At 43.2% G+C, this 24,130-nt stretch overlaps 1 protein-coding gene across 5 annotated transcripts in view; it reads left to right on the top strand.

Moving 5' to 3' along the window:
• The window catches only part of LOC128738847 (FHIP family protein AAEL005291), a 41,807-nt gene that overhangs the window by 13,296 nt on the left and 4,381 nt on the right, over positions 1 to 24,130 (top strand). For 4 of the 5 annotated variants that reach the window (XM_053834282.1, XM_053834284.1, XM_053834283.1 and 1 more), the window contains exons 3-9: positions 6,206 to 6,408; positions 6,474 to 6,743; positions 6,809 to 7,205; positions 14,102 to 14,302; positions 14,361 to 15,270; positions 15,330 to 15,508; positions 15,575 to 15,929. In XM_053834282.1, the coding sequence (XP_053690257.1) occupies positions 6,206 to 6,408; positions 6,474 to 6,743; positions 6,809 to 7,205; positions 14,102 to 14,302; positions 14,361 to 15,270; positions 15,330 to 15,508; positions 15,575 to 15,929 (2,515 nt within the window). The remainder of the gene's footprint in view (positions 1 to 6,205; positions 6,409 to 6,473; positions 6,744 to 6,808; positions 7,206 to 14,101; positions 14,303 to 14,360; positions 15,271 to 15,329; positions 15,509 to 15,574; positions 15,930 to 24,130) is intronic. The other variant, XM_053834285.1, reaches the window with a different exon arrangement.

Raw genomic sequence — 24,130 nt, 5'->3', positions numbered from 1 at the left:
CCCCGTATGAAGCAGTAAACAAAATTGCCGGATGACCTTTGTCACAATCTCGAGTTTTGTAAGTTTCTGAGGAGTTCATGGGTGGTTTAATATACAAATTTTCCTCACAGTAAAGTAGAAAACAGCTCCCCCCATTGCTAAGCCTGATAAAATAAAGCGGCTAGCATTAAAATATTCGCCATGATTATATAACATTTCGCCGAATACTATTTTGCGGAACACCAATTCTCGGTTGACCATAACGCGGAATATAGGATTTCGCGGAATATCATTTCGCGGAAAACCTTACGCGGGATGTACCATTTCACGGAAAATGTTTTCGTGGAAAGTAGCATTTCGCAGGGGTTATCCTCTCCTTACTCGCTGTCGCTCGTTCGGACCCAACTGAAAGAAGTAATAGAAGTAGAGGTCAGTACCTAATTGATAGTTTTCGGTGGTCTTGTTATTGACTAATGTTTTATGGAAGGATCTAAAATTTCTCGAGTTCGATTAGTTTTTAAGTTACGCAAAAATTTCTGTTTTATTTGTATGAGAGGGGTTAAGCCTACCACAGGGGTGAGGGAACTAAAACCATCATAAAAAAATCCTGCCTCCAAACCCCCCACATGCCAAATTTGGTTCCATTTGGTTGATTAGTACTATATTTATGAGGAAATTTGTACATATTTCATTTGTATGGGAGTGTCCCCTCTTATAGGGGGGAGGGTTCATAATTTCCCTCTTGAAGAGGATAGGGGTCTTAATGCACCATAGAAAAAGAATTTGCCTCCCAAAACACCCACATGCCAAATTTGGTTCCTTTTGCTTAATTAGTTCTAGAGTTATGAGGAAATTTGTATTTCATTTGTATGGGAGCCCCCCTCCTAAAAAGGGGAGGAGTCCTAATGCAGCATAGAAAAAAAATTTGCCTCCAAAAACCTCCACATGCCAAATTTGGTTCCATTTGATTAATTGGTTCTCGAGTTATGAGGAAATTTGTATTTCATTTGAATAGGAGCCCCCCTCCTAAAGTGGAGAGGCGTCCTAATTCATAATAGAAAAAATTCTTGCCTCCAAAAACCTTCACATGCCAAATTTGGTTCCGTTTGCTTGATTAGTTCTTGAGTTATGAGGAAATTTGTATTTCACTTGTATGCGAGCCCCCTCTCTTGAAGAAGAGAGTGGTCATAATTCCCTTCCCAAATAGGGGAGGGGTCTCAAATCACCATAGAAAAATATCTTGTCTCCTAAAACACCCACATGCCAAATTTAGTTCCATTTGCTTGATTAATTCTCGAGTTGTGCAGAAATTTGTATTCATTTGTATGGAAGCCCCCCCCCCCTTCTTAGTCGGGGGAGAGGTCCCTAAGTATCATAAGAACCTTCCCCAGCCCCAAAAACTCCTACATGTAAATTTTCACACCGATCGGTTCAGTAGTTTTCGATTCTATAAGGAACATACGGGCAGACAGTCAGAAATTTGTATTTCATTAGTATGGCAGCCCCTCCTCTTAGTGGGTGGAGAGGTCTCTAATCATCATAAGAATCTTCCCCGGCTCCAAAAACCTCTGCATGCAAATTTTCACGCCGATCGGTTCGGTAGTTTTCGATTCTATAAGGAACATACGGGCAGACAGACAGAAATATGTGTTTCATTTGTATGGCAGCCCCTCCTCTTAGTGCGGGGAGAGGTCTCTAACCATCATAAGAATTTTCCCCGGCCCCAAAAACCCCTACATGCAAATTTTTATGCCAATCGGTTCAATAGTTTTCGATTCTATAAGGAACATACGGGCAGACAGACAGAAATCCATTTTTATAGGTATAGATTTGTATGGGAGCCCCCCCTCTTAGTGGGTGGAGGGGTCACTAACCATCATAAGAACCTTCCCTGGCCCCAAATTTTCACGCGGATCGGTACAGTAGTTTTCGATTCTATAAGGAACATAGGGACAGACAGACAGAAATTTGTGTTTCATTTGTATGGCAGCCCCTCCTCTTAGTGCGGGGAGAGGTCTCTAACCATCATAAGAATCTTCCCCGGCTCCAAAAACCTCTACATGCAAATTTTCACGCCGATCGGTTCAGTAGTGTTCGATTCTATAAGGAACATACGGACAGACAGACAGAAATCCATTTTTATAGGTATAGATTTGTATGGGAGCCCCCCCTCTTAGTGGGTGGAGGGGTCACTAACCATCATAAGAACCTTCCCTGGCCCCAAATTTTTACGCGGATCGGTTCAGTAGTTTTCGATTCTATAAGGAACATAGGGACAGACAGACAGAAATTTGTGTTTCATTTGTATGGCAGCCCCTCCTCTTAGCGGGGGGAGAGGTCTCTAACCATCATAAGAATCTTCCCCGGCCCCAAAACCCCCTACATGCAAATTTTCACGCCAATCGGTTCAATAGTTTTCGATTCTATAAGGAACATACGGGCAGACAGACAGAAATCCATTTTTATAGGTATAGATTTGTATGAGAATCCCCCTCTTGGTGAGTGGAGGGGTCTCTAACCATCACATCATAAGAACCTTCCCTGGCCCCAAAAACCCCTACATGCAAATTTTCACGCCGATCGGTTCAGTAGTTTTCGATTCTATAAGGAACATACGGACAGACAAACAGAAATTTGTGTTCCATTTGTATGGCAGCCCCCCTCTTAGTGGATGGAGGGGTCTCTAACCATCATAAGAACCTTCCCTGGCCCCAAAAACCCTTACATGCAAATTTTCACGCCGATCGGTTCAGTAGTTTTCAATTCTACAAAGAACAAACGGACAGACAGACATTCATAAATCCATTTTTATAGGTATAGATTCACAATTTTTTATTGAAATTTCAGTCGATAAAACATATTATTTTATACTCTTCGAACCTATCCATTTCAGAAGTTCCAATAATACTTACTTACTTTAGTGGTGACGGTCCGTTAGAGATCCTACGTCTGACAAGTTATGGTACTTTCGGTCCTGGGTTACTTATTCAGGGAGCCGGGGTGGCTCTTGCCGTATCAAGAATTCCTCTCCATTGTACTCGGTCCTGGGCTACTCGTCGCCAATTCGTTACGCATCTCGACACACGCAAGTCGGCTTCAACCTGGTCGAGCCATCTAGCACGTTGGACCCCTCTATTCCTGGTTCCGGTGGGGGAGAACGGATTTCATTACACAGTCGTCCGGCATCCTTGCGACGTGGCTAGCCCGCCGTAGTCTCCCAACTTTCGCGAGGTGTGCGATGGGAATCTCTCCAAGCAGTGCCTGTAGCTAGTGATTCATATGTCTCTGCCACTCTCCGCTTTCCGTTTGTACTCCGCCAAAAATAGTCCGCAACACCTTTCGTTCAAAAACCGTAAGTAAAGTTACCGTCTCAAGTCCATAGAGGACTACCGGTCTGATTAGCGTTTTGTATATCGTCAGCTTTGTGCGGCGGCGTATGCTCCCTGATGGAAACGTCTTGCGGAGGGAAAAGTAGGCTCGATTTCCAGCTTGAATGCGTCCTTGGAACTCCTTACTCGTATTATTGTCGGCGGTGACCAGAGATCCCAAGTATACGAACTCATCAACCACTTCCAGTTCATCGCCGTCAATAGTCACTGTCCTTCCTACCATATATTTGCTTTTCAACGCATTGATTTGTAACCCTATTCTCCTAGCCTCCGTTTTTAGTCTAGCGTAGATTGCCTCCGCCGTCCCAAGGTTTCTAGTAATGATGTCCAAGTCGTCTGCGAAGGCTAGGAATTGGCTTCTATTGCTGAAGATCGTTTCTTTCGTTTCGATGCATGCTCGCCGGATCGCACCTTCAATAGCAATATTGAATAGCCTACAGGATAGTCCATCCGCTTGCCGCAACCCTCTGCACGATTCGAGAGGACTCGAGAGTGTCCCCGAAACGCGCACGTAGTACATCACTCACTCCAGAGTAGTTTTGATCAACCGCGTCAGTTTGTCCGGAAACCCGTACTCGTGCATTATCTGCCATAGCTATTCTCGTTCAACTGTATCGTATGCTGCCCTAAAATCCACAAAAATATGATGCGTGGGCACGTCGAACTCTCGTCTACGCTACCGAATCTCGTGATGGGACTGCCACCTTACAGTGTCGAGACACACTGTATCTTCTTTCCTGTTGGTATACGACCTTAGTTTCCGCCGGGGTTGGTTACCCAATCTCCGCTAAGGTTGCTCGTATTCCGGCTGGTATCACGAGGAAGCAGGGGTTGGAGTTGCTGTATAAGAGGCTAAGGACCACTATGGGGTCTGTTTTACGCATTATCCAACCATTTACCAAGCGATGTCCTGAGTCATACGTGTCAATTTGGCAATTACATTGAAAACCATGACTCCGCGAGATACCTTTTGGCATCTTTCGTTCATAAAACGTACTTGAACCCCTGATTACTTTATCAGGGAGCTGTTCAAAAGCTATCAAGTTTTTGATATTCGATAATCATATATTGGAAATTACGTGCGCGATGGTCCTAGGCCTAACCGCTTTCACGACTGCAATGCATAGCATGACATATCTCGTTTATAACGCTTTAATATAAGTCTCGGTATGTAAACGCGTCATTGTTAAGTATGCCCAGTGTTAATTCAAAATGACCTTCAAAAACGACCGCTGTCGGAAGAATGCAACGCGCGAGGCACGAAAGTAAACGATGCTAAATTGTCATACGAAACGACACTCACCATGGAATATGAGATTAACCTGGATATTCGAAAAATTTCTTGCAAAGCTGATAATTACGAAAACTAAGATATAAAATATATCTTTCTTTATAAATTTTATATATGGTAATGGTACTCATAAACAGTCATAATTTGTTAATTTGTATTTAAAAATACCATGCACATGCGAGATTTGCGGTGGCTCAAAAACCTTGTGACAAACTTGAATTTATTATACTTGAAAATAAAAATCAGGATTAATGAAACGAGCGAACATAGTCCCTAAGTTGATAAGCGTTTCCTCTTACCAACGCTAATATGCAGGGACATAGCGCCCTACACGCTTAAGACGGTACTGTCAAATGAGTCAAAATTCAGCCATAGTGATCGGACTGGATCCCTGGCTTAAAGCGGCATTACTCGATTTGGCGGAGTTGCTTCCAGAAACTGTGGTATTTTATAAAAATTCGGCAGAGTGTGCTTTCCGATTTTGCCACATTCTTTGCAAACTCCGAGGGTGGGTAAACCGGTAACGCTTAAGTACGGAATTGGTAAATTGTTTCCTTAAAAGAATGTTACATATATCTTGGAAAGTCGGTCCTTTATCCGTCATTCAGTTAAAAAAATACACTTCGTCGTAATTGCAGTGTTAAAAATAAGTTGTAGGTAATCGAAAATATTCCACAGAATTTGAAAAAAAAACAAATTTGGCTTCAGAGAATAATCGTGTAGATTTTTAGTCGAACCGAAAAAAGTCTATTTGGATCCAGAGAAGTGACTCTCGTGGGGTTTCAAGCAATTTGCCCAGCTTATAGAGGTAAAAAACAATTTTCTGGGGTTTCAAAATTCAAAACAGAACAGTTTCGCTATCGCCCTCGTGCGCCAACACATAATTAACGAACAGTTTCGAAAAGAACCCAATGATCGCTTTGAATTCAAATTTTATCTGCGAACTTCAAAACCGCTGAAAAAAAGTGAAGAGCGGTTTTCTAACCGTCGTTCGTGTCAGCTGGCGAAATTCAGGCCGATCCACAAATGAATAGCAAACGCATTTTAATGGACATTTCGTGTCGCTCTGCATGAAAAATATACCCGGGCGCCAGCAAACCGTTTTGCAAACGTCAAACAGCTTCATTTTGTGCAAGTGGGCGGCTGCGGCCCACTACTGTCGGAAGCAGCCCACAAGCGCATTAGCTTAGCGGGTGCTCCGGCTTTGTGTTCATCAACCGTAGCCACCGGCTATGATGTATGCACGGTGGGCGAGTGAAAATAAAGAAATGTACATAAAACGTGTTACTGCTTTGCACGGTGGCCCAGTGCCAGTGCACTGCCGAATGATCTAACCAAACCAAACCAAACTGAAGGCACACTCTGCGATGCCGATCCGTTCAGGTCTATAAACGACATGCAAGGTTTTGCCGTGGCAGTCTCGTTCGTACGTTATGCTACTAGCTTTGTATAGCTAAATAATGCGGAATTTCTCTCGCTAATTTAAAATCATTAGACTTGTTCGTTTGCTTGTTAATTTACTCAATCATGTTTTCTCCTCCTACAGAATAATCGTGGTCAGGCACATGATGACGTACTCGCAGTGGTCACTCATCTGGACCATATGGTAACCTTGCTTCTGGTTGAACTGCATCACTGCAACAAGGTCAGTCTACCGGGGGCACCGGTCCCTCCTGCTCCGTGTCTGGAACACCTGCTGAGTGAAAACCTGCTCGACAAACTGTACGAGTGGGGCATCAAAACCGGAAGGTTTGACGAGTTCTATCCTATTCAAAAACATACGTTATTAACTGTTTACTGTTGATTCTTTTCAGATATGCCAACGCCGTTCGCTTAGAACAACTGAAGCTCTACGAACAGCTGGTCAGTCACAGCCGCCATCAGTTACTGGTCCACGAGCCATTCCTTAGGCCGCTGCTTAAACTGCTCGCATCAAGTCAGGATGAAATCTATCCACCGGATGTGGAAAAACGACTGGTGATTTTGCTCAACCAACTGTGCGTTGTTCTGATGCAGAACGTGCATCTGCTGGATTTGTTTTTCTTCTCCAATGCTCAACAGAACGGTACAGGCGGTCACACCAAGTAAGCATTGACATTCATTTAGCTGATCTTAGAGAGCCTCTGTTTAAACCTAGTTTATTTCACAGCTTCATAATCTTCTCCCTGCTCATACCGTACGTACACCGAGAGGGTTCACTGGGGCACCAAGCTCGTGATGCACTTCTACTGTGTATGGCCCTGTCGCAGAAAAACTCCAACGTCGGCACGTACATTGCCACCTACTCGTCCATCTGTCCGGTTCTGGTTACCGGTCTGGGTGGACTGTACTCACGGTTGCCGAATCAGATCGATGTCAAAACCATCGACTGGTACCGAATAACCACCGACGACGTAACGGAAATGCACGAACTGACGCTGTTTATGAATTCGTTGGAATTCTGCAACGCGGTCGTGCAGGTAGCGCACAGCATGATCCGGCAGCAGCTGTTGGACTTCCTGTACCAGGGCTTTCTGGTACCGGTACTGGGACCGGCCATCCTACAGGTAACGTTCGGTCGCTCGTTCGGCGTGGTTTCCTTTTCTATGCTTTCTATGTTCGTGTAATATTTTCTATTTTCGTAGCTCTCATTCCTAACCATCCAGTTCTGTAGCTTCAGTTCACGTAAACTCAGTATGTGTGGTTGTAGGTTTTAATTATGATCATCAATTCGCTGATTGTTGTTGTTGTGGTCGGTTGCTTAATTAGCATTCATGGGTGTATTCAACAGATTTTGCTTGCTTACTCGGGCGGGGAAAGATTAAAGTTTTAACCAAAAGACCATGAAGGACCCGAATTTACGCCCTTCTCCGATTAGGCTTCCAATTTACATTGTTGTCGGATTCGATTTTTCATTAGGTCAAGAATAGATACTGGCACTATGTTCTAAAACTCGATTTGATTTCTATTATCATAGAGATACAGATGAGATAATCAAAATGTTCCTGTTGACCAAACAGTGTATTATAATTTCAATTTAACTGTCAGAACCATGAAGCTTTTATCACGTTTTCGTTACGTAGAGTAGTGGTTTTCAACCTTTTTTGGTCCGTGAACCCCCTGGCGGTGTTCCATATACTGTTCCGTCGTTACGATACGATCCGGATGGAATAAAGCGCACTAACTACTCAGGATGTTATTGCTGCCGATATCAGCCCTAAATGACGTGAAAGCAAGTATACTTGTCACAACTTGATGACACTAAGCACTGCAGAACAAGTCCGCAAACCTCTGACATTCTGATAGTACGCATAATACAACGGGATTAGTGGTAAATTACTGGCGCTTTTAGCTGACGGATAGCGAAACAGTAATCGATAAGCTAGTGGCGCCTGCAACCCTGTTCATGCAAAGCTCCAGATCGTATCTCAAAATGGTAATAGCGATAGACGTTACTGGCATTGATTTAACGATTATGTTTGTTACTCGGTTGTTTTTCAGTTTCCGTTCTATTTTTTCAGTCTTGCAAATCACAGACGATAAGCTTGGGTAAAGTTTTGTCTTTTTTATTATCCTTAAGGATGGACGTGAGTCGCACTTCTCGTCATATTACTGGTATATGGTGTAGTCTATCATGACTATGTCTATCAGAGTTGATTAAAAAAGCTTTGTTTGAATATGTGTTAAAAGCGCCTTACGCTTCTGTTCATCCCTACATGGTAATTTGAAAGATCCAAAGATGACCATTCAATTTTGCTTTTCGATTTTTTTTTATTAAACTGTATGCATCATTCCTGTTTATATCTGATCCAGTCATTTCATTCAATATTTCGTGAATATCTGTCCTGGTCTCAAGAATTACAGTTCTTGATTCTGACGTACTTCGACCTTTACATGAGTTATTGATTAAACACGGAAAGTGTATGCTCATCAATTACTCCAATGTTTTATTAGTAGACCTAGTTAAAGAATCAAAGTACCTAACCCACTTATTCGAGACATCTTTAGCGAGGATTTTCTGCAAATATGGCAACTGCTGTAGTATTTTTAATGCTCTCGCATGGTTAATCCATGCGATTAATCCTTTTTGATCTTAGGCGTATTTCCCTATTAAAAGCAGCGAAAATATTTCTATGCTCCATCGACTGTTGTGTTCGTTTGTCCCTGGTTTTCTACCGAGTTTTGTTCCACCAAATTTCGTCTCTATTCGAAGAGCATTCCTTTGTAGATGAGTTCTCGTAATAAGCTTGTTGGATCAGATTTGAAAGTTGTTTTGAATTGTTCTCAAGGCCGTGGTACTAACCGGAATACTACTAACCTTAGAAACTATGGGGAATACTGAGTGTCAGCACGAGAAGTAGCCTTGCCAGCCATGAGCATCTGTTCCCATATCAGGGGCGGCTTTTGACGGTTCTACATTCCTTTATCTGGTGAGCGCCTGAACTCCACGTTAGGAGCGGTTCGTGACAATTCTGATCCGGTGCAGCCGACTGAATTAAGAAGCCAGGCTCGAAGCGTGGCCCTAGTAACGGAACATACCTGAACAACAATTTCTACAAACGCTCAAGCAAACACGGATCGAAATATTCGGCATCGATCAAGGCGACGAAACAAGAACATTCGTCGTCCTTTGTAAATTTGATATTTAGAATTGTAGGTCGCTAAATTTCGCAGGTGGCGATCGCCTGCTCGAGCAGCTTGGACCCCGCGAACTCGGCATTGTAGCTCTGCACGAAACCTGTTGGCAAATGAGAGACGATTTAAAAGATCCGTGGTGGAAAGGCCCAGTTTTACCAGAGCCGTGGCACTAGCACGTTCCCAGCCGAACTGGGAACGAGTTTTGTAATATTTGGCAGAATGCGTGGTCGCGTGATAGATTGGAAGGCGATCAAAGAGAGAATGTGGTTACTAAGGATAAAGGGCCGTTTCTTCAATTACAGCATTATAAACGTGCACTGCTTCTTCTTCTTCTTCAGCAGCGTAGAGCCGGGGTGGCTCGTGCTGTTTCAAGCACTCGTCTCCATTCAACTCGGTTTTGGGCCACTCGTCGCCAATTTCCTAGTCGTCTCAGGAGTCGCAAATCGCTTTCGACCTGGTCGAGCCATCGTGCACGTTGGGCCCCCTGTTCCTGGTGCCGGTGGGGTTGTTGAAGAGGACTATTTTCGTCGCACAGTCGTCCGGCATCCTTACGACGTGTCCGGCCCACCGTAGCCTGCTAACTTTCGCTAGATGTACGATGGGAGTGTCCCCAAGCAGTGCCTGTAGCTCGTGATTCATACGCCTCCGCCACTCTCCGCTTTCAGTTTGTACTCCGCCAAATATCGTCCGTCCTCCGTAAGCAGCGTCACGGCTTCAAGTCCATAAAGAATTACCGGTCTAATAATGGTTTTGTACATTGTTAGCTTCGTGCGGCGGCGTATGCTTCCTGATCGTAGCGTTTTACGAAGGGAAAAGTACGCCCGATTTCCCGCTTGGATGCGCCGCTGGATCTCCTTACTAGTGTTGTTGTCCGCGGTCACCAGCGATCCCAAATACACGAACTCTTCTACCACTTCTAGTTCGTCGCCGTCAACGGTTACCGTCCGTGGGAGGCGCACATTTGTTTCCTTTGAGCCTCTTCCTTTCATGTATTTGGTCTTCGACGCATTTATTTTTAGCCCAATTCTCCTAGACTCCGCTTTCAGACTGGCGTAGATTGCCTCCGCCGTCGCAAAGTTCCTGGCAATGATATCGAAGTCATCTGCAAAGCCTAGACTCGAGAGTGTCCCAGAGATGCGCACGAAACACATCACTCGATCCAATGTAGCTCTGATCAGTCGCGTCAGTTTGTCCGGAAAACCGTATTCGTGCATTATCTGCCATAGCTTGTCTCGAACGAGTGTATCGTATGCTGCTTTGAAATCAATAAAGATGTGATGCGTGGGCACGTCAAAAGAGCGAAAAGTGGAACTTTTTTCCTAGTGTCTTTTGTTTGCATTTTATCATTTATGGTCTTCAGCACTTTTGTTCGTATGAATATCCTTAATCTAAAACTGTCAAAAATTAGTCATCGCTTACTATGATAAAAAAAATAACTTTTTTCTGTTAGGAAATATAGACATAGTTTCTTTGGAAAAGTTGTAAATATTGTAAAAACAAGCAACTTTGCTGAAGAAATAAAATTTCTATCTTTATCAAGTGCTGAACTATAGCGCATATTCTTTAAAACTTCTTTAAAAATTGGTTTTTCATACTTAGCTTTTCTTAGTTGCATTTTACAAGAATACAATGTTCTAGGCAATTATCGAAGCACTCAAAATACACGTTTTTGCAGAAGACCGCAAATCTCTTGGATCTATACTTGCCAAGTTATCGCATATTCAAGCTTTAAATTTACATAGCTTCACGAGCCCATGGAGTAAAATGGGGCAAGCGGATTTATGAAATCAGCACTACATCTTAAAGCTTAGGTCGAGTACCATAAACTTGTATGGGTCCCGTTTGCCCATAACCACCCAAATGAGAGTACGGCAAGCATACGTTTTATGTGTTTTGCGTTCACTAAAGGCTCGATACTCGTCCATTTTTTTGTGTTCGTAGATAAACACATGGTTTCTTCGGCAAAGTTATTGAAAATATAAAGGTAAACAAATTTGCTAAAGAAGTGACATTTCTATCTCTATCGAGTGCAGAGCTATAGAGCACTTTCTTCGGGAATTCTTTTAAAAATAAGTTTTTCATATTTAGCGTATGTTTGTTGCATTTTACAAGAGTATGTGGTTCTGGGCGATTATTGAAAGACTCAAAACACATATGGTAGCTAAAACTGGACATGTTACAAGAAGGCCGGACATCTACCCTGCAAAGATGGTGTTTGTTTTAAATCCGGTAGGAACAAAACGAGCCGGGGCACAGCGAGCAAGATGGTTAGACCAGGTTGAGCGAGATTTGGCGGTAAGTGTACGGTGTCCAACGAGTTGGAGAGCGGTAGCCCATAACCGAGTAAATTTGAGAAACTTTGTCCATCAGGCTATGTCTTAAGACGGCAAGCCAACTAAGTAAAGTAAAGTCAAGAATTACGCGCGAATGTTAGCTGAAAAACTACGTTCTTCCGCGGAATTAGGTGCTTCATCCCCTTGAAGACGGTTGGGGTAGAATACGCTCTGTGATCGGAGAGTACCGACACCGCGGTACTAGGTGACGAGCCCCGGAGTATACGAGATGATTGGTTTGATGTGGAATGCCAATGTGAGGAGAAAAAATGGCTTGGGAAAGATATCTGCGTATTGCCACCTAGGGAGAAGTTGGCCAATTACCGACGAGCAAGGAATCAGTTGACCACAATCCTGATAAATAAAAAGTGCCTGAAGCAGGACAGATATCGTTAAGAAAAAGAACAACTATTTTGAGCTAATGACTCGAGCAACGGCTCTACTCTGGGTTATTCCCAAGAAGGAGGAAAAGCTACCGGAGGAATGGATGGAAGGAGATGTTTGTCTCATCTACAAAACGAGTGATCTGCTCGACTGCTGCAACTATGGTAGTGTAGCGCTGGAAACGTCGTCTACAAGGTACTTTCCTGAATTCTGCAGAATATGTGGTGCATTATCGGGCACCGCTACGGATCAAATTTTTAACGTCTGAAATGTCGGAAGTAAACGTACCCACATATCACATTTTTACTCATTTTAAAGCAGCATACGATACAGTCAATCAAAACCAGCTATGGCGGATATTGCACGAACATGGTTTTCCGGATAAACTGACGCGGCTGATCAGAGTTACGTTGATTCGGGTGATGTGTTTCATGCGAATTTCGGAGACATTTTCGAGTCCTTTCGAAGTGCGGCGAGGGTTTATAGAAGGTGACGGCTTATCCTGCATGCTGTTCAACATCGCTCTCGAAAGGGTGATCCGAAGAGCTGGGAGACACAATTTTCACTAAGGGTAGCAAACATCTACGCTTCGCAGATGTTTTCGATATCATAGACAGGAATTTTGTGACGATTGGACTAAAAATAAATGCGCGTTGAAGACCAAATGCATGAATGGAAAAGGCTCAAAGGAGACCCAACGTGCAATAGGCTCGACCAGTTCTGTAATGCCTGAGAAATTGACGACTAGTGGCCCAAAATCGAGTTGAATGAAAACGACTGTTTGAAACAGCACGAACAACCCCGGCTCAAAATTGACGACAACGGCGACGGTGACGTTTTGAATTATATTGCTCCCAGTTTGTTTACATTTTTTTCCTGGGCACTCTGTTGACCGAACGAGTTAATGAATTTGTCCGAAAACGGCCTAGTTGGTGCGCTTCATCATTCATAACGATGAAATCATATTTCATCAGTAAATCCTCAAAGTGTTGAGTGTTTCTTTGCCTCCAGATTTTGCTTCGCGTGTGGCACACTAGACCATACAGCCTGTACTTCAGGTTAAGAACGGATCACGACAGCGTCTGATCCGAAGCGACCAGCTGAACTAACCCTCTCTGTCCCAGGGGTGTTTTGGTGGTTTACAGTTTTTGATCATGTGAAAAAACTATTAATAAGCAAATTCGTCAAACACATCTATACAGCTTGTAAAATAATGTTTTTAGTATGTTATAAAATCAAAATATGCCTTAAAAATTTTATCGGCCAATTTTAGTCTCGGAAGTCATGGAAGTCATGATTCCTTTTACTATGAACATTCAAGCTAACAAGGACGACGAACGGAAACTTTGTATCTGGAACCGCAGATCGCTCTTTAGGCCAGAATCCCTTTCGAAAGAGTTTTACGATCAAATGCCTTGGCTTTTCTAACAACACTTCTGGGTTTCCTGTCAATTATTAGGTGTTCCCCAAATGGTTTAGAATATCACACACCATGGATTTGGAACAATTGAGCAATTTAGCCAAATCACGAATCACGAGTGGATAATTTGGGATTTTCATTACGAGCGTGCAGGTTCGAAGCCGCTCTTCCTGGAGAACAGATACACCGACTTTTTAGGTATCTCTCCAATATTTATTACTAAAAGTAAAAACTAAGTAGAAAAACTAGCTAGTTACGGACAGAAATTGAGTTGCACTTTCCAACAGATCCAATTTAGCATCTCTAAGGTGATGGTGGCTTCTTTCAATTCTATCGCAGCCAACATGTGGTCAATCGTGGCACACCCTTCCGCAAACTGTTTATCCCACATTCGCACTTTCAGTGACCCGGTGACGGATGGTTGGTAACATAAATATAGCGTACCTATCTCATCTTGCTGTTTGTTCGTCCCTTACCGCTCGCCAAAAGTAGTGTTTCCGCTGGGTGAAAACCAGGAGATCCGTTGCCGACATAATTTAGAACCACAATAACTAATATTTTACATTTTATATAATTTTTCTTTTCCCTCCGCTTGGATCCTATGCTCCTTGTTCCTTTTACTTTAAAAAAATCCTCTTAACAATACACACTCCTTGATCAAACAAATTGCAATGACCATTGCGCACAGACATTTAAAGGTAGAGGTCAATTGCAGACGAACGTCGAGTCGCAGGTTTCCGCCATGGCGTATCTGGATTTGATAGTCCGCTCGGTTACGGAACCGGGCCTGACGCAGATCATCGTTCGCTTTTTGCTGGAATCGGAGAAATTCGACGGCCAACGGATATTGGACGTACTGGTGGAGCGGCTGAACAGCAGCGATTCGAGGGTAGGATAAGGAGGGCTTGGAACGTTTCGATTTGTTATTAATCCCGTTTTCGTTTCAGCTTTGCATGGTAGCCTTGTCGCTGTTTGATACTCTGCTCAGTCTAAACTGTGAGGACATAATGCTTGAACTGGTTCTCAAGCCTCTACTCCACTGTCAGCATGTGCCGATTTCTCACCGCTATAAGGTAAATCGGGTGGATCCGTACGGTAATTCGGTGGAGTATTTTTTGAACATATCACCCGAGATCATGAAGAAGGTGAACAACGTGTTGAACATCAACAATAACAACACGATATCGTCCGGCGGTGGGAACAATGGACGCAACATAAGCAAAACGATCGGGGCCAATTGGAATCACTATGGGCTGAATACGGGTGAAACTTTACTCGCCAGCTATCAAGCTTACCTGTTGGAGGCACGGAACCGGATTGTGCAATGCAAACATGCCTGTGATCAGTGGAATAATTTGTATCGTTACCAAAAATTGAACAAACAAACGATGAATAACAACAGCAGCAATAGCCAAATCATAAGTAGCGCTAGTAATAGTCTTAATCCAGCCAGCACCAACGGAACGACGGACGATGTGCGGAGCTATAAAGTACAAATGATCAAGAATTTTTTGGCGGAATTCGTTACCGGTCACGGTTCGGACGGCAGCGGTCTGGAGGCGGCGGCAAACAGTGACAACGATCGCTCTAGCCAGTGCCAATCGCCAGCAACGATGTTCGGCACACCGGGCGGAGGCTCCGCACATCTGTCGGCGATGACGACCAAACAGTTGGACAGTTTGCAGTCGCTAGGCGACAGCAGTGGATACGAAAGTTTAAACATCACCAATTTAGGGGGCACGGGAAGCGACGATGGCCGGCGGCAGGAGTTGTGGAAAATATCCAGCGTGCGCGAGGAAACCGTTGTCGATCTCGATCTGTCCGAGGATTTGTTTGCCCAGGGGACCGTCAGTTTGGGTACTTACTCTAATTGGTGTAATGTTTAACAATGTATTTCATCATTTTTTAAATTTTAGGTCCTTTTCTAACAGCCATATGGGGTAAACTACAGACTTTCACAAGTAATTGTCTGTACGTGAACCTGCACCTAACCGGACTCATCAGTCATTTGGCTTGGTTTCCTCTTCCTCTTCTGCACTCAATTCTTCTACGACCGGACATCCCAACCACTTCCGATACGCCATCTTTCCATCAAGTATGATGTTCAATTTTCAATTACGGAAAACCTCATAAGAATGGTTTGTTATTATTCATTTTGCAGGTCCTAAAAATCCTCAAACAGCAAATCGACGCCGAACTGCCGGAGTGCGAGGAATCGTTGGAAATCGTAGACGTTGCGCGATCCTTCCTAGTGGATCGAGAATTTCGACTCATCAACATGCGAAAGAATGCTATCGAATCCAGTACCGGTGGTAGCAGCAAGCTCGTTTACAATGGAGCGGGCAGCTCGTTGACGGGTGGCTCGGGAAGCTACTCGATGACCTCCAGCCTGTCGCAGACGACACCGATGCAGCTGACGCCAAGCTCGTCGTACGATCCGTTCAAGCGAAACGATACCAAGCGGAAAAGTATAGGCAACTCCTTTTCCGGCTTCTTCCGGAGGCCGGCCTCATCCGGTAAGTTTCAAAGGGGGCGTTCCAATTGGTACGAACCACTTTCGCCGAAGAGCCTTTTTTACGTCTATCGATCTTTGCTATTTCCTTTCAACCGCTCACTGTAACGATTTTTGTTTCCTCTACCTATCACGCGCTTTCTGTTTGATTTTGTTTCACTCGCGAGCTTTGCTTTCCCGGTTAGAAATTAACACTCTTTGTCAATGCAGCTTCGCCTCAAGCTTGAATTAACGAAGTGAAGCAATGGATGCATATTTCGTTTGACACATTCGCAAATAGATATACCTAGAGAGCGTTTCATTCAACCATTTGTGTAGAAGACATCCTTTTTTATTAGTTTAATGCGTTGTGTACAACGGTTAGTCAAGGTGAGGTCGATTTCTGCATTTTTCTTGTCCGTTATTCAATCTCAAGTGTCTATCAAATGAAAGTCACTAAGAATTATTCATTCAACATATGTGTTCACTTAGTTGTCAACGAGTTACTAGTATCATTCTTTCCATTCACTTGTTTTCTGTTTGTTGTCTGTAACGTACTTGAAAGCAACTGCATCAATTCTATATAGTATCACTGTGACTAGCAGGAAAAGCGATCGATAATTTTTTCACCTCGCTTATATTTTTTCGAAACCAGTCAGTAAAATGAAAAAAAAACTACCATAATATAATCACCATTTCGTTTTTCTTTACTCGTACCTCAGCCTCATCCGGTATAGCACAAGTATTTCAATTTTTTACTGGTAAATATCATGCATCTGTTTATTGTTTTATTTTGTGTTTCACTAAGATTTCTAGTGTTGTTGTTATAACCGTTTGTTAAGGTGGTTTTATTATGGAAACTGTACTGAACGTTGGCGATATTTTTTGGAAATAATTAAAAACTCAATCATAGTTTAAATAATTAACGATAATATTTTATCACAAGTCTAACAAAAAAAGTTTGTAACTCCAAAAGACGTTGCCAAATAAGTACATGTTTTGGTTACTTCTTCCAGGTGAAATGTTTAAAACTAATATGTATTACTGTTTATTATGATATACTAAATAGTTCGTATTTACTAACGAGACTAGAATATTAACGAATATAACCTTATTGCTTGAGTTTAGTAGCAAGGGACTGTAGCGCTTTTTCTCAACAGCAAAAATATACCGTTGAACGGGGGTACTTGCAACAGTTGCAACAGAGCTAAACAGCTCAAAATCATGATTACATAGAAATTAGATTATTGTTAAACTTCACTTAAAAAATGCTGCCGTGTGACACTATTTAATTATTTTTATAATTTATTTGATTCTTTTTATGTTAGTTATATTACATCAACGGCAATTATATATTTCATTAAATGACACAAATATATCAGATCAATGCATTTTGCAATGCAATGATCTCTTCTAGCAACCTTCCAGTTGGCCTCGAGGTATACGTGGCTAGTCTAACAAGCCATTCGTCGTAGATTCGAATCTTGGTTGATAGAGTCAATAGGATTGTACCGTTTGTCAAGTCTCTGAAACGGAATGCTTTAATCTGCATTTCTGAGTGGTCGTTTATCCAAAGCGGACCTTTTCAGGTCACACAACATAATTTATTTTTAGAGTCGAAAAACAAAACATCGAGAGGTATAAATGGGAGAATTATTCGGAACAAATTGAAAAAAAAAAAACAGTCTATAAAGAGCTCTCCTAAAACTTTAAAGAGGCATTGCTTAAACTACGTCATCAACTTTTGAATCAAACGTATTCAGTTTTAACCGATATGTCGTACGGGATTGCGAACAACGCAGTCCCAACAAAACAACCATACCATTCCGGTAATTGGAAAACATGATTTGTTTCTGCTGCAGTTGGTTTTGCTAAACTCGACTTTCGCATATCAACGTACACATCAACGCTTCTCATACTGGCTACTCATCGTCTATTCCTTGAGCGTCTCAACACTCTAGTCAACGTTGGGTTTTCTATTTTTGATGCCGATGGTGTTTTTGAAAAGAACAAATTTCCGACATCCTTGCGACAGGGCCGGTCATCGTATATCTCTCCAAGAAATTCCTGTAGCTCGTGGTTCATAGCTCTGCGTCATTCTTCACTTTTCGTTTTTCGTTTCAATTTAATCAGGCTGATAAAGTCGATTGGTGAGACTCGGCGTTTTTCTTGTCAATAACCCTTATATATTTCATCGTGATATCAGGCGTTTCGCTGATTCCGTTCCATCTGACTGAAAAAGTTTTCTACTACGCTGTTAGTGGGTGTTTTTACGGTGTTCCAATGATTCTACAGAAAGGCTTCGTCCGGCAACGCAGCTTCGAACGAATGCGCATAATGCGTAAGAAGACGTCAGACTGCTGCAACCATGTGAGACTTAACAGAAGCTGGCGTTCGCACCGAATATTGCTCACAATGGAGTGTTTGCGGCGCATCTTTACCACCACAAGGTATTGGTCCCAGTCACCGTTAGTGCTTCGATAAAATCTGACTTTAATGATGCCTGGAAAGTGCCGGCCAAAAAGCAAAGCCTTGGGCTTAAACGTCCTTTCTAAGACTATGCCCTTCTTTATCGACAGGCTTCACAGCTGGCTATTAGAGTACAGGATAGTTACGGGGCTAGTGCGACAATCCTACTGGCTCTATACAACAACACCGCCTAGCCGAGATTCGAACAAACCACCATCGTGGTTTGAAACCAACTAGGCGCTATGGCCTTGATGTCCGACATCCTTACACCGTGTTCGGCCCACCGCACCGTAGCTTACCGACTTTCGCCAGTTGTACTATGAGAATCTCTCCAAACAATGCCTGTAGCTCATGATTCATACGCCTCCGCCACTCTCCGCTTACAGTTTGTACTCCACCAAATATCGTTCGCAGCACCTTGTACAAGCATAAGATGTTACAAAAAGTTACAGTTGTCTTAAGATATATAGTATTAGCATTAGCGTAATTGCCCTTTAAACTTTAGAGTCTAAAGTAAAAACTGAGTCTATGTCTGATTACATCCAAGCTCATGCAAATAATTATAATTTGCTGCAATGCGTTGAAGGTGTTCAGGAATCGGGAAGTTGGTTAGTGCTGTGAATAATTTCTATACCCAAACGGTGGGTCGAAGGTCCTACGTCGTCGGAGCGTGACTACACTATCAATAAATATTAATCGACTGGTCAGAGGTTGGCTGTTTGTTCTGAGAAAATGTTTATCCACCAAAGAACAGATATCGTGGTAAGGCGATAGTTGTTTTGTTCTCCGTTCCATCTAAGATTCCTAAGAGCGAATCTTGCAAACATCTTCTGGATGTCTTCGATATGGAAAGATCGCGTATGTTCTCCAGAGCAACGTCAGAGCTGCAAATCCATAAAAAAACTACCGGTCTAATAAGCTTTTTATACATTGTCAGCATCGTATGATAGCTTCGTTACCAGCGATCAAACGAAATCTTCTGTCACTTCTATTTCATCACCGTTAACGGTTACCGTCTGTAGGAGGCCCACGGATCTCCCCCTCGAGAGCGATATTGAACAGCATGCAGGATAAGCCGTCATCTTGTCTCAACCTTCACCGCATCTCGAAGAGACTCGAGAGTGTCCCCGGAACGCACACGAACCATATCATTCGAACCAGTAATTCTGATCAGTCGCGTCACTTACTTACTTAATTGGCCTAACATCTTACGACAAGGCCTGCGCAGTACAATTTCTCCATCTGTTTCGGTCCATGGCAACTGATCTCCTGTTCCGCGGGCGCCCAGTGCTCGCCAGATCTCGCTCCACCTGGTCTTGCCACCTCGCTCGGTGCGCCCCTATTCGGCTTGTTCCTACCGGATTTGATGCGAAAACCATTTTTGCAGAATAGTTGTCCGGCATTCTAGCAACATGTCCTGCCCAACGTATCCATCCAGCTTTAAGCACTTTCTGAATACTTGGTTCGCCGTAGAGACGCGCGAGCTCGTGGTTCATTCTTCGCCTCCATACACCGTTCTCTTGCACTCCGCCAAAGATGGTTCTTAGTACCCGCCGTTCGAAAACTTTGAGTGCTCGTAGGTCCTCTTCTAGCAGTGTCCACGTTTCGTGCCCGTAGAGTACAACCGGTCTAATTAGCGTTTTGTACAGTGTGCACTTTGTACGGGGGCTCAAATTGTTCGACCGCAAGTGTTTGTGGAGTCCGTAGTAGACCCGATTTCTGCTGATAATACGTCTTTTAATCTCACGGCTGGTATTGTTGTACTCTGTTGCCAGCGAGCCAAGGTATACGAACTCGTCGACTACCTCGAAGTCATCTGAAAATTTGAAGTATTGAAAATCGTGCCTCGCATTTCGATCGCCGCTCGTCTTATAACACCTTCAAGCGCAATGTTGAATAGCAGGCAGGAAAGGCCATCTCCTTGTCGAAGTCCCCTGCGAGATTCGAATGGGTCCGACAATCCACACGAGATTCTCACACGGCACTGGATCCCATCCATCGTAGCCATGATAAGTCTAGTAAGCTTACCCGGAAAACCGTTTTCGTCCAAAATTTTGCATAGCTCTTGTCGGTTTACGCTATCATATGCGGCTTTGAAATCGATGAACAGGTGGTGCGTGGGGACTTGGAATTCGCGGCACTTCTGGAGGATCTGCCGCAGGGTGAAGATTTGGTCCGTCGTAGACCGATCCTCCATGAAGGCGGCCTGGTAACTTCCCACAAATCTATTGGCTATTGGCGATAGTCGATGAAAGAGGACTTGGGACACCACTTTGTAGGCGGCATTCAGGATAATGATTGCTCGGTAGTTCTCACAATCCAGCTTATCACCTTTCTTGTAGATAGGGCAGATAATCCCGTCTTTCCACTCCTCCGGTAGTCGTTCCGTATTCCAAATCTTGACAATCAGTTGATGCAGACAGCCGGCCAACTTGTCCGGGCCCATTTTAATAAGTTCCGCTCCAATGCCATCCTTTCCCGCTGCTTTGTTGTTCTTCAGCCGCTGGATGGCTTCTTTAACTTCCCTTATCGATGGGGGTGGCACATCTTCGTCGCTTGCTGCACCAACGTGGTCACTTCCTCCGCTATCATGGTCTTCCGCCTGCACGCCATTCAGGTGTTCATCGTAGTGCTGCTTCCACCTTTCGATCACGGCACGGTTGTCAGTCAAGATACCTCCATCTTTATCTCTGCACATTTCGGTCCGCGGCACGAAGCCTTTGCGAGATCCGTTGAGTCTCTGATAGAACTTCCGTGTGTCGTGAAAGCGGAACAACTGTTCGAGTTCTTCGCACTCCTTCTCCTCTTGGTTGGGTGATCTCCAGGTGTACCGATGGTAGAGGTTATGCTGGAAGAAGATACTACGTATGGCTATGTTCTTGGAGGCGGCGAAGTCGACAAGTCTTAGGCCGCACCGTGGGATGAAACCCAAATCTAGGTGGACAAAAGTAATTACGCTAAAACCGTTAGTCCTAGGTATAAAGTATATTCGGAGAAAATTTGTTATTTCAACTTCCGCATTTTTTGTTGTATATGGCATTAGGGTGATCATCATACTAGGCGTGTGCAAAATATAAACTTTTTTATGGTTGAAGTTAGCTGAATAAAATGTTCTGCAAAGTTGAAGAGCATTAAATTTTGAGTAACTTTGCAAAAGAAATAAAAGCCCTATCTTTTATGGCTGATGGACTGGGGTGATTTAAAGTTTTTTGGTCGAGGCGGACCTAAAAAATCCGTTTTTTCTTAATATCTCCTTTCGTGTTCATTTCTCACAAATTATGCCTTCTGAGCACTTTCACATCTATTGAAAACGCACATTTTGTTTGAAGGAATTAGGTCGCTATCTCCTTCGGTTCTGAAGCTACAGAGAGTTTTTCTAAAAAAATAAGCTTTTTTCAAATGTCAATAACGTAAAAACTGCTCAAAAGCAGCACATGAAATTTTGTATGGATGTTTAGTAATATATTGGCCACCGAAATTAATTGAGATCGCATCGGTCCAGGTCGGCCCTTTTCTGCTAGACCGTATTGAATATGAAGTAAAAATTACCGTTTTACTTACCAAAATCACAATTTTTACGGTAAGAAGATGGATTAAAAAACAAAAATAATTCTAAATATTTGTATTTAACTTAATCACGCAAAAAAAACCAAATAAAAAATACAAATAAATATTTAATCCATCTTATTACCGTGAAAATTGCGATTTTGGCAGGTAAAACGGTAATTTTTACATCATATTCAATACGTCCTAGCAAAAAAGGGCCGACCTGGACCGGTGCGATCTCAATTAATTTCGGTGGCCAATATATTACTAAACATCCATACAAAATTTCATGTGCTGCTTTTGAGCAGTTTTTACGTTATTGACATTTGAAAAAAGCTTATTTTTTTAGAAAAACTCTCTGTAGCTTCAGAACCGAAGGAGATAGCGACCTAATTCCTTCAAACAAAATGTGCGTTTTCAATAGATGTGAAAGTGCTCAGAAGGCATAATTTGTGAGAAATGAACACGAAAGGAGATATTAAGGAAAAACGGATTTTTTAGGTCCACCCCGACCAAAAACTTTAAATTACCCCAGTCCATCAACCATAAAAGATAGGGCTTCCATTTCTTTAGCAAAGTTACTCAAAATGTAATGTTCTTTAACTTTGCAGAACATTTTATTAACCTAACTTCAACCATAAAAAAGTTTATATTTTGCACACGCCTACTATGATGATCACCCTAATGCCATATACAGCAAAAAATGCGGAAGTTGAAATAACAAATTTTCTCCGAATATACTTTATACCTAGGACTAACAGTTTAAGCGTAATTACTTTTGTCCACCTAGATTTGAGTTTCATCCCACGGTGGGCCGTTTTCGTTCGTTTGCGGGTGGGCGCTGAACCGTCCAATCACCAGTTTGAATTCCACCTCCTGACCAACCTGAGCATTACAGTCCCCGATGATAATTTTGACATCATGTCTTGGGCAGCGGCCGTATTCACGCTCCAACTGCGCGTAGAATTCGTCTTTGTCATCATCGGTACTTCCGAGGTGGGGGCCGTGCACGTTAATTATGCTTATATTGAAGAATCGGCCCTTGACTTCTTTAGAAAGCACGTGGGTACTCCGAGGAAATTTAGAGACCGACAGTTCCATGTTCCTAATTTCCAATTGTTAGTCCGTTTTCGTCGCCTGGGTCTTTGCCGATTGTTCCGATTAGAGTTATTATTGTTACTTACGGAGTCCATTGCTTTGGTTTTTTTAGTGGTTCAGGCTTGCAAAGCCCGCAACCAACCCCACAGTATCGCCGGAGGGCCAACGTAGCTCGAAGGAGCCCTCCTCCCCTGTCAGCATACGACCTTGGTTTCCACCGGGGTTGGTTACCTGATCTCCACCGAGGTTGCTCGTATCCCGGCGTGTACCACGAGGAGGTAGGGGTAGGAGTTGCTAGGTAAGAGGCTGTGAACCACTGTGGGTCTATTTTATGCCCAGTGCACAAGGCACCGATGGTACGCATTACCAAGCCGTTTACCAGCCAAATCAGCCAGATCAGTCGCGTCAGTTGGTCCGAAAAACCGTGTCCGTGCATAATCTGCTATGGCTGGTCTCAATCGACTGTATCGTATGCTGCTTCGAAATCAATAAAGATGTGATGTGTGAGCATATTGTACTCCCGACATTTTTGTAAGTTCTGCCATATGGTAAAAATTTGGTCTGCAGTTGCGCAAACCTCCTTGAAGCTCGCCTGATAGTTTTTTTACAAAGGCTCATGCTATCAGTGACAACCGGCGTTACAAGATCTGGGAGAGTGCCTTGTATGCGGTGTTTACCAGCGTTATGCCAAATCACTCTTTCCATCCATTTCTTCGGTAGCTTCTCCTCCTGCCAAATCTTATGGTGGCGACCATAGGGCCTGCGGCTCCATCCACTGTTTCGCCACCCACCAAGACACAAGGGCACTGACCGGCAGAAGCCATTTCAAGCCGCTCCTAACAAGGAAAACAGAAATTCAAAAGTTCCGAAGAGCCACGTCTTACCTGTTACTGCAACTTCCACTGGGGTTGGTCTTTGTTAAGGTGTTTTCCTGACTCCTCATGTTCCTGTGGGTATCGCCACTCCGCGGTAATTGAAGGAATTGGAGCTACTGGATAAGAACGACTGTTTCTATCGATGGTACGCATTGTACTTGTACGCATATAAACGTAATAATAGCCGTAACGTAATTAAACGTAATTGATAGCCCAGGAACGAGTATAGTGGAGAGAA

The sequence above is a fragment of the Sabethes cyaneus genome, chromosome 2, assembly GCF_943734655.1.
Source record: "Sabethes cyaneus chromosome 2, idSabCyanKW18_F2, whole genome shotgun sequence".
NCBI classification, from domain to species: Eukaryota; Metazoa; Arthropoda; class Insecta; order Diptera; family Culicidae; genus Sabethes; species Sabethes cyaneus.
This window is presented reverse-complemented; position numbering and strand designations above follow the sequence as displayed.